At 40.1% G+C, this 9966-nt stretch overlaps 1 protein-coding gene across 1 annotated transcript; it reads left to right on the plus strand.

Moving 5' to 3' along the window:
• Positions 1–954: 954 nt before the first annotated feature.
• Positions 955–7488, plus strand: zgc:174917 (uncharacterized protein LOC565650 homolog). The gene is made up of 7 exons (XM_061899665.1): positions 955–1113; positions 1368–1544; positions 4286–4538; positions 4621–4712; positions 6841–6980; positions 7057–7161; positions 7262–7488. The coding sequence occupies exons 2-7, from the start codon at positions 1412–1414 to the stop codon at positions 7346–7348; spliced, it is 810 nt and encodes a 269-aa protein (XP_061755649.1). The 5' UTR covers positions 955–1113; positions 1368–1411; the 3' UTR covers positions 7349–7488.
• The last annotated feature ends 2478 nt before the right edge of the window (positions 7489–9966 follow it).

Raw genomic sequence — 9966 nt, forward strand, 5'->3', positions numbered from 1 at the left:
ATGATTTTAATGTGTGACTCAAAGGAGAGAGTTGGGTCGAAGATAATACCCAGATTTTTTACCGAGTCACCTTGTTTTATTATTTGGTTGTCAAATGTTAAAGTTGTATTATTAAATAGAGGTCGGTGTCTAGCAGGGCCGATAATCAGCATTTCCGTTTTTTTGGCGTTAAGTTGCAAAAAATTAGTGGACATCCATTGTCTAATTTCATTAAGACACGCCTCCAGCTGACTACAGTCCGGCGTGTTGGTAAGCTTTAGGGGCATGTAGAGTTGGGTGTCATCAGCATAGCAGTGAAAGCTAATACCGTACTTGCGTATGACGTCACCCAGCTTACCAACTGTAATATTTTAATGCTAGACATGGGGAGACCCGAAAATAATACGTTACAGTAATCGAGACGAGGCGTAACAAACGCATGGATAAGGATCTCAGCGTCTTTAGTGGACAGAATGGAGCGAATTTTAGCGAAGGCCGTTTCCGTAAGGCTTTTAATGTGTGGCTCAAAGGAGAGAGTTGGGTCGAACAAGAGAAGTACCCTCTTTTGTAAAGTGAATCTGAACAGCCGATATTGGCATCTAAATCAACTATGTGATTTGCCTGAGAAGCTGGACAGGACAAAAAAAAAAGAAAATAAAAACAAACAAAAATATTGTAGAGATGTGCATTTCTGGTCTTGTCATCCTCATCTGGACTGGTTTATTTTCAACAAGGAAGCTGGCTAAGGTTTTACTCTTGCGTATATAATACTGTAAATGAATCAGCAAAGATTAGTTACAAAATAAAAAAACCTGAGTATCAGGAAGCATGCAAAAGTACACATACCTTCATGGTTGGTAAGACAGCGCCTTCATTTGAGTGGGAACACAATAGGCCAGGAGTGGGGATAGGTCACTCCCAAAAATGTACGTCATGGCGTCATAAATTCCCCTCTTCTCCGTAAGAGAGGGGATGATAATCATCTCATTTTGACGTAGAGTTCAAAGTTTCCAGCCCAGCGTGATGAAAGAAGGTGTGCATTCCCAGAAGCTTCTCTCAACGGTATAAAACACCTGACCTACAAGGCTGCTTCAGAGCTCCACTCAGAGCGCGACAAGCTGGACACACAGAAAGGTAATGTTGGCTCCCTTCGCTACGAAGTACGAGGCGCAGCCACCTGTGGACAATAAACAGTCCACCGTACAGCGCCAGGTGGTCTTTGTCATAACTCAAACAGCTATTGGTCAGAAATAAAGTAAAGTGTGACCCTAACGAACTCTGTTTTTTCCCCAGAGTCAGGTGGCCTTAATGTCAGGAAAAATACATAAAATAGTTCATGGAACAGTCTCGGCCACCTTGGTCACGTCTTTATTTGCACTCCCCAACAGGCTGGATAGAGAAGACGTGAAGCAGTGAGAGCGTGCGTGCAGACATGACAACATCCACCACCGGCAAGATCCAGGAGACCTACAAGCAACAGGGCTTCCTCTCAGGCCTTCCCGTGCTGACTGAGACCGAGCTGAGGGAGGCCACGCTCGCCTTTTCACAGCTGGAGAAAGAATTTGGTAAAAAAAAACTCTAGATAAATAATTGTATTTGTAATTAAATACAAAATTGGTTCAACTGAAGGCGCTAGTTAGGCTGCAAAAAATGTTCAACTTTTGTCAAAAAGTACAATTTTCTAATAGTCTGAACATATTTTGCTTATTTTAAAAAGTACCTGAATTTCCTTGAATTGCCACCGGGGCGCTAATTAATTTAAAACCTCTTCTCACACCTGCGCTTACTAAAGGCATGCGGTAAAAGTAAGCATGCGCTAATTATTTTAAAACCTATTCTCATGCCTGCGCTTACTAAAGGCATGCGGTAAAAGTAAGCATGCGCTAATTATTTTAAAACCTCTTCTCATGCCTGCGCTTACTAAAGGCATGCGGTAAAAGTAAGCATGCGCTAATTATTTTAAAACCTCTTCTCACGCCTGCGCTTACCAAAGGCATGCGGTAAAAATAAGCATGCGCTAATTATTCTAAAACCTCTTCTCACTCCGGCACTTACCAAAGGCATGCAGTAAAAATGTGAGTGTGATGTAAGCTTGGACCTTAAATCCTACTGAATAACTCTTAATCTTTTATGCGATTTCAAATTACCGGTATTGAAAATGATGACAGGGGAAGTGTCACTCGTGACATCACGAGTTTGACCAGGCGGTAATTCAAGGCAGGCGCATACTATATGCCTTGTGGCAATTCAAGGAAATACAGTAAATACAAAATTGGTTAAACTGAAGGCGCTAGTTAGGCTGCAAAAAAATGTTAAACTTTTGTCATAAAGTACAATTTTCTAATTGTGTGAACATATTTTGCTTATTTTTAAAAGTACCGTATTTCCTTGAATTGCCTAACCCTAACCCTAACCTCAATCATCAGGAGAAAAAAAATCTCCTGATGATTGAGGGAACCCCTCATGAAACAGTTCTGTAGAGATGAAGTAGTCTTGTGATTTTTCCCACACATACATATATATATATATATATTAGGGCTGGGCAACGATTAAAAATTTTAATCGAAGTTAATCGCACTATTCCTCTGATTAATCGCGATTAACTGCATTGTATACGCAAAGCCCAATAATGAATTCAAAAGTAGTGTGTAGTGCACCTTTATTGGAATATTCTCCCACATGAACAAAAGCGCCAAAACATTTGTTGTGCAAACACAATTTAAATCAGTCCTTGTTAAACAGTAGCACTTAAATAGCATATTTGATGAAAATCAACTCCAAAAATGTAAATACAAACATTTAAGCTTATTGCCACTGCCAGGGTATTTAAGTTATCCTGTTTGTTATGGAAAATAAATATAATCTACATACAAATCTCTGAGCCACAATCATAACATCTGAACAGGCAATTTCTGAGGTAACAGCAGAAATTTTTTTTTTTTATCAGGGATCTTATGTTTAAAAAACCTATATTATAGGTAGTGGGCTGTTTTAGGGAATTTTTCATCAAATGATCCGTAGTAGCAATATTAATAATGTTGTGTTTATTCTGCGTAGTGCACTTAAAATAATTATGACCATATCTAGGAATTGATATGATGGGAATTTTCCGATTGTTTGCTTGGTGCTTTGATAAACTGAAGGCATCATATACATGGTACTATATTGTGATGTTATGAGCCAGGGAATAAAAGAACTACCCTACCCAGCATGCAACAGGAGTGAGGAGCATGCGCGGTAGCCCGGTATAGGTTGTGTCGCCATGACGACATCTTGTATGTTGTGATATGCACGCTCTGAAAGTAAACGTTAAGAAGTCAGCCAACACTCCTGGTCTGCATTATTCATAAATAGACAGACAACACATATACTCCGCTGCTTCACAGGCCGCTGGATGTAGCCGGCAAAGTATTCCCATGCTAGCTAGCACGCCTCATTCAGTCCAAAACGGCCCGATCTATCCACATCCAGAATTGTCTGGCGGTCGTAAGTGATCCCGGAGTGACCACGCTGTAAGCCAGCCAGGAAATTTGCAGAATTGTCCGGTATTTTTGCCAAATGTTCCATCTTTACCAAGAGCCCCTCGACGCCGAAGTACATCCGGGAGATGCCATCTTGTTAAGAAAAGGCGTTAACAAAATAAAAGCATGTAAACAACATACGCAAATGTGCGATAAAATAATTGTCGGCGTTAATAGATTGATGAGTTAACGCGTAATTAACGCATTAATTTGCCTACCCCTAATATATATATATATATATATATATATGTCTTGATTGGATTATCCAGAGAATAGTGCTCGATACCGTGGTAGAGCGCAATATGTAGGTTTGGGAAAAAAAATTACAAGACTACTTCATCTTTACAGATCTGTTTCATGAGGGGTTCCCTCAATCATCAGGAGATTTTTTTTTTTTTGATGATTGAGGGAACCCCTCATGAAACAGATCTGTAGAGATGAAGTAGTCTTGTGATTTTTTTTTCCCAAACCGACATATATATATATATATATATATATATATATATATATATATATAAGCTAAATAATCTACCAACAGAACAGTAATTATTTGATTTATTCAGCTACCTTTAAGTTTAATATAGGAATGACAGATATCTTTTAAAGCGCATGCAAAGGTAGATAAAGCTTTGCATAAGACTTCTAATGAAGCTACAGTTGTTTTGTGGGATTAAAAAACAAACAAACAGTAGATTGCCTACCACCACAGCAGTTAATGCCAATGTTTATATTGTTTGATTCCAAAAAGCAAACTCTGCGCCCTAATGTGGAGTTTTCACCACCAGGGGAAGACTACACAAAGTACAGCCTCCATAATGTTCACTTCCAAAATCCGTGGGTAATGGGCCTGACCCAACACCCCCGCATCTTGCAAGTGGTCAAAGCCATTGTGGGCCCTGACGTCATCCTGCTGGACTCCCGCTTCATCTGTAAATATCCAACACTCACACCTGGCAGCCCCCAGGGCCAGGAGGGGGAGAAGGTGGAAACTAAAGCCGATGTTGTTCTGCCGTATGTGGCCTGGCATCAGGATATGAGGTACCTACACTTCCCAAAATGACAAGTGATCTTTTTTATACAGAATGCAATGAAAATGTTTGATTGTAATTCATGTTGTCAGGTATTGGGGAATTGCTGGTGGGCCCGTTCTGTCTGTATGGCTCGCTCTCGATGATTCGGTGAAAGAGAACGGAGCCCTTCGGGTTATACCAGGTAGATGTATAGCGTTTTACATTTATACTTTCAACACACGCCAACATAACTATGGTCTTCATGGGAGATAAATGACAAGAGTAGTACCTCAACTTGCGACCTTAGTTAGTTCTGTGGCAGAGTTGAACAGACCTGCATTAAACTGAGGAATGCACGGTCTAACTAAATGTGTTAAATGTAGAAATGAGAAAGCTTGCATGGATAAGTATGCTTCTTTGTCACGGACTAAACTGTAATTTAGTTTCAGTTTATAAACACTAGTTATTTCATTGACATAAATTAAATGGTTGAGATTGAACTAAAAACAAACGTTCAAATATTGCACAGGAGATGTTCAACTAGGTAACATTTCAGTATTTTTCTTTATCATATAAGTGCAAAGACAAATAACAACACAAGTAACTTACTTTGACTAGCTTATGTCTTTAGAAAGCACTAGACCATATATTCATGGATTTCATGTCTTTGTGATCATGTTTTGTTTAGTTGTGTTAGCTTACTTCAAGACTCCATTAGTTCCTGATTGTTTTGTTTCCATCCCTACCAATCAGTTCACCTGTCCTTACAACTCACGCACCTAATTCATTTGAACTCACACATCTGTTTTTCAAGCACCACAGCACTATTTAAGCCTGTAGTTGCCAGGCAGTCGGCCTGGCAAAATCACCCTCTACACACCCTTGCTCCATGCTGATGATCCATGCTCTTTTCTCGTTCCCCGTAACTTTTGTTATTCATGCCATAGTTTGCAAGTTTTGTGTTATGTCCACAGCATACTTGCCAACCTTGAGACATCCGATTTCAGGAGGTGGCGGTGTTGGGGGCGGGGCGGGGCGTGGTTGGGGGTGTGGTTAAGAGGTGACGAGTATATTTAACGCTAGATTCATAGATTCACCAAGTCAAGTATTTCATATATATATATATATATATATATATATATATATATATATATTGGGACGGCGTGGCGCAGTGGGAGAGTGGCCGTGCGCAACCCGAGGGTCTCTGGTTCAAATCCCACCTAGTACCAACCTCGTCACGTCCGTTGTGTCCTGAGCAAGACACTTCACCCTTGCTCCTGATGGGTGCTGGTTGGCGCCTTGCATGGCAGCTCCCTCCATCAGTGTGTGAATGTGTGTGTGAATGTGTAAATGTGGAAGTAGTGTCAAAGCGCTTTGAGTACCTTGAAGGTAGAAAAACGCTATACAAGTACAACCCATTTATCATTTATCATTTATATATAAAATAAATACTTGATTTTCAGTGAATTCTAGTTATATTTATACATATATATATATTTTAATTATATACACACATATATATATATATATATATATATAAAAGAAATACTTGAATTTCAGTGTTCATTTATTTACACATTTACACACACATAACACTCATACTCATTGTTGAGTTGAGGGTTGAATATTCCATCCTTGTTTTTCTAACCATATGCATGTACACTAGATGGCAGTATTGTCCTGTTTAAGAGTGTCACAACACATTGCTGTTGGGCAGATGAACTGCTTTAGGTAGACGAATTCGGACTGCTGTTGTTGTGTGTTGTTTTACAGCACTGGAAGGACGATAATGAAACTGCCTAACAATAAACCCACATAAGAAACCAAGAACTCGCCCTCGATCATTCTACAGTTATAACGTCATTGGGCAGACACGCTCTTTGTACACGTCACTCAGGTCCGCATGGAGCTGGAGGAGGCGTGGCCTCCAGCTTCGCCTGAATTTCAGGAGATTTTCGGGAGAAAATTTGTCCCGGGAGGTTTTCGGGAAAGGCACTGAATTTCGGGAGGGTTGGCAAGTATGGTCCACAGTTTATGTTGTAGTAATAGTTTTGTTTCATAGCCAGGTTTTTAACCTCCTCTGTGAGCCCCTTTCATTTGTTCCTTTTTTTACATTAAGATTAAAATATGTCGTTACTTTAACATCGTGTCCGATCCAGTCGCTTTGCACCTCGGGAAAATAAACCACACCATAGTCCACACCTTGACAATTGAAATGATACTTGGACTTTTAAAACACTGTGAATGTAGAATGACTGAATGAAAAGCTCCAACTTACATCTTTTGTGGCTTCATTCTGTTAAAATGTACTGGAAATGTGCTCCTGTTAGGAAGCCACAATTCTGGCATGTTGCCCCATCGCCAGGCCATAAGGCCCGGAAACATGCTGACAGTCAACCAGGAGATTCCAGAGGAGTTGGTTCAAAGTGAAGAGGCGGTGCTTTGTCCCCTCTTGGCTGGACAGATGTCTGTAAGTTGATTGGCTTTGTTCCACATAGATAGCTGGTACTGTACCTTTGCAAATATCCTGTCCAAAATCTTAACAGGTCCATGATGGTCTGCTGGTGCATGCCAGTGATGCCAACACATCCCAGAAGAGGCGTTGTGGATTTGTGATCCGTTACGTTCCCACCTATGCTTACCCCACAGAGGTGAGGCAAGCATGTACCGTACATAGAAATACTATATCATCCACCATATATTTAGCCGTGGTCTTGATGTGTTGATGGAGATCAAATATTCTTCTTTTAGGATCCCGACCGTCCCAGGAAATTCTATGCGACAAAGTTAGTTTGTGGAACAGACCCGTTCAAACACTTCTCAAACTCAAAGCAATAAAATAGTTGTTTTTTTTTGTTTTCTAACATTAACTTGTCATTTCTGTATTGGTTTGACTAAGTTATTACAGCTTTGAACACATTTGCAAGCATGTTATTATATCATGTTCAAACTCTGAAATAAATGTTAGAGCAAGCCAACATCATGAGCCTTGAATTCATTGGAGGGAACATTCTAAGTACCACTAAGCACAAACAAACCCCCGCACAATTTGACCCTTGTGATAGCAATATTCATGTTGTAGTACTCTCTTGTCTAAAATCATTTAAGTCAAAGGGCTTTGTCTTCACAACATTGGTCTGTTTGTTGTCCTGAAATAAGACACTTTTACAGTCCTATGCTTTCTTGAAATCTATTGGGGATGTCTCTAAAGCCTCACCTTCTTCATGAAGAAGGTTACGCTTGCACCTCCTGGTACCCCAGCACCTCCAAAACCCTCAAATCTAGACTCCAAACATCCCAGAATAAGCTAGTCCGGTTACTTTTAGACCTCCACCCCAGATCACACCTCAATCCAACCCACTTCTCCAAAGTGGGCTGGCTCAGGGTGGAGGACAGAGTCAAACAACTTGCACTGAGCCTGGTCTATAAAATCCGCTACACCTCCCTGATACCCAAGTACATGTCAAACTACTTCCTTAACGTAAATGACCGCCATAACCACAACACCAGGGGGAGCTCCACAAACCACGTTAAACCCAGATTTCGATCAAACAAAGGTCTTAACTCATTCTTTTTCTATGCCACATCAATGTGGAATGCACTCCCAACAGGTATAAAAGTAAGTGCATCTCTATATTCCTTCAAAAGCGCTCTAAAACAACACCTCCAGGCAACTTCAACACTTTACTAATACCCTCCTCCATTCACATCCCATCTCCCCGGATTATAAACAACTCAAATGTACTTCTAATGTATATACTTGTTCTTATGCTATGTGAACTCACTATGTTCTCTGCTGGCTGTACATATCCTACTAAATAAGACCTACACTGTTTCAATGTCCACATTTCTCTGTTGATGCAATTGTTGATGACTGAAGTACTGATATCAACCAAAGCTCCTCATCCCACCCCCCGGATTGTAAATAATGTCAATAATTCAATGTATATACTATGATGATTAACTTGTGTGATGACTGTATTATGTTGATAGTATATATTTGTACCATGAATTGATTAACGTGGACCCCGACTTAAACAAGTTGAAAACTTATTGGGGTGTTACCATTTAGTGGTCAGTTGTACGGAATATGTACTGTACTGTGCAATCTACTAATAAAAGTATCAATCGATCAATCAATCAAAGAACACACAGAATTCTGTGATGTTGGAAGAGAAATAATTGATGTTGTATTTGTATTTTGGTAAAAAGTTTCTCTCCAAAAGTGTTTAGTTTATGATTGATGTTAATTGCCTTACACAATACTCAATGAAAACATTTTTGTCTACGATCAGATGGAGTTTGTATTAGCCCACCTTCTTCTCTCTCCTCCTATGGACATTTCAAACCTCTCCCTCCTCTCTCATTCCCGAAATCTATGCATTAATCTAAAATACCCCTCTTTTTAAAGGGGAACATTATCACAATTTCAAAAGGGTTAAAAACAATACAAATCAGTTCCCAGTGGCTTGTTGTATTTTTTGAAGTTCTTTTCCAAATTTTACCAGTCTCGGAATATCCCTTTAAAAATGCTTTAAAGTGCTTGATTTTCGCTATTTGTGTTGCGACTATCCATTTCCCTGTGACGTCATACAGTGCTGCCAATGTAAACAAACAATTGCGAATACCACAGCAAGATATAGCGACATTAGCTCGGATTCAGACTCGGATTTCAGCGGTTTAAGCGATTCAACAGATTACGCATGTATTGAAACGGATGGTTGGAGTATGAAAGTATTGAAGAAGAAACTGAAGCTATTGAGCGAATAGCTATTGACGCTATTCATAGCCATAGCATGGCCGAATAGCTGCGTTAGCATTGCCGGTAAAATGTGCGGACCAACCGATCAGGACTTTTGCATCTCGTGACACTGGAGCAACTTAAATCCGTCGATTGGTAAGTGTTTTTTTCTCATTAAATGTGGGTGGAAGGAAACGTAATATAGTTGCAAATGCATCTGCAGGTTATCCATACATCTCTGTGCCATGTCTGCTTTAGCACCGCTGGTAAATAGCATGTTAGCATCGATTAGCGTATCATGTTAGCATCGATTAGCTGGCAGTCACGCTGCAACCAAATATGTCTGATTAGCACATAAGTCAACATCAACAAAACTCACCGTTGTGATTTTCACTGACTTTATTGTTGCAAATGCATCTGCAGGTTATCCATACATCTCTGTGCCATGTCTGCTTTAGCACCGCCAGTAAATAGCATGTTGGCATCGACTAGCGTAGCATGTTAGCATCGATTAGCTGGCAGTCACGCCGCAACCAAATATGTCTGATTAGCACATAAGTCAACATCAACAAAACTCACCTTTGTGATTTCGTTGACTTTATCGTTGCAAATGCATCTGCAGGTTATCCATACATCTCTGTGCCATGTCTGTCATCGCCGGTAAAATGTGGAGACACTTTGGTACATTCAATGGGGGTCTGGCGGAAGACACTTT

The sequence above is a fragment of the Nerophis ophidion genome, linkage group LG05 (assembly GCF_033978795.1).
Source record: "Nerophis ophidion isolate RoL-2023_Sa linkage group LG05, RoL_Noph_v1.0, whole genome shotgun sequence".
NCBI classification, from domain to species: Eukaryota; Metazoa; Chordata; class Actinopteri; order Syngnathiformes; family Syngnathidae; genus Nerophis; species Nerophis ophidion.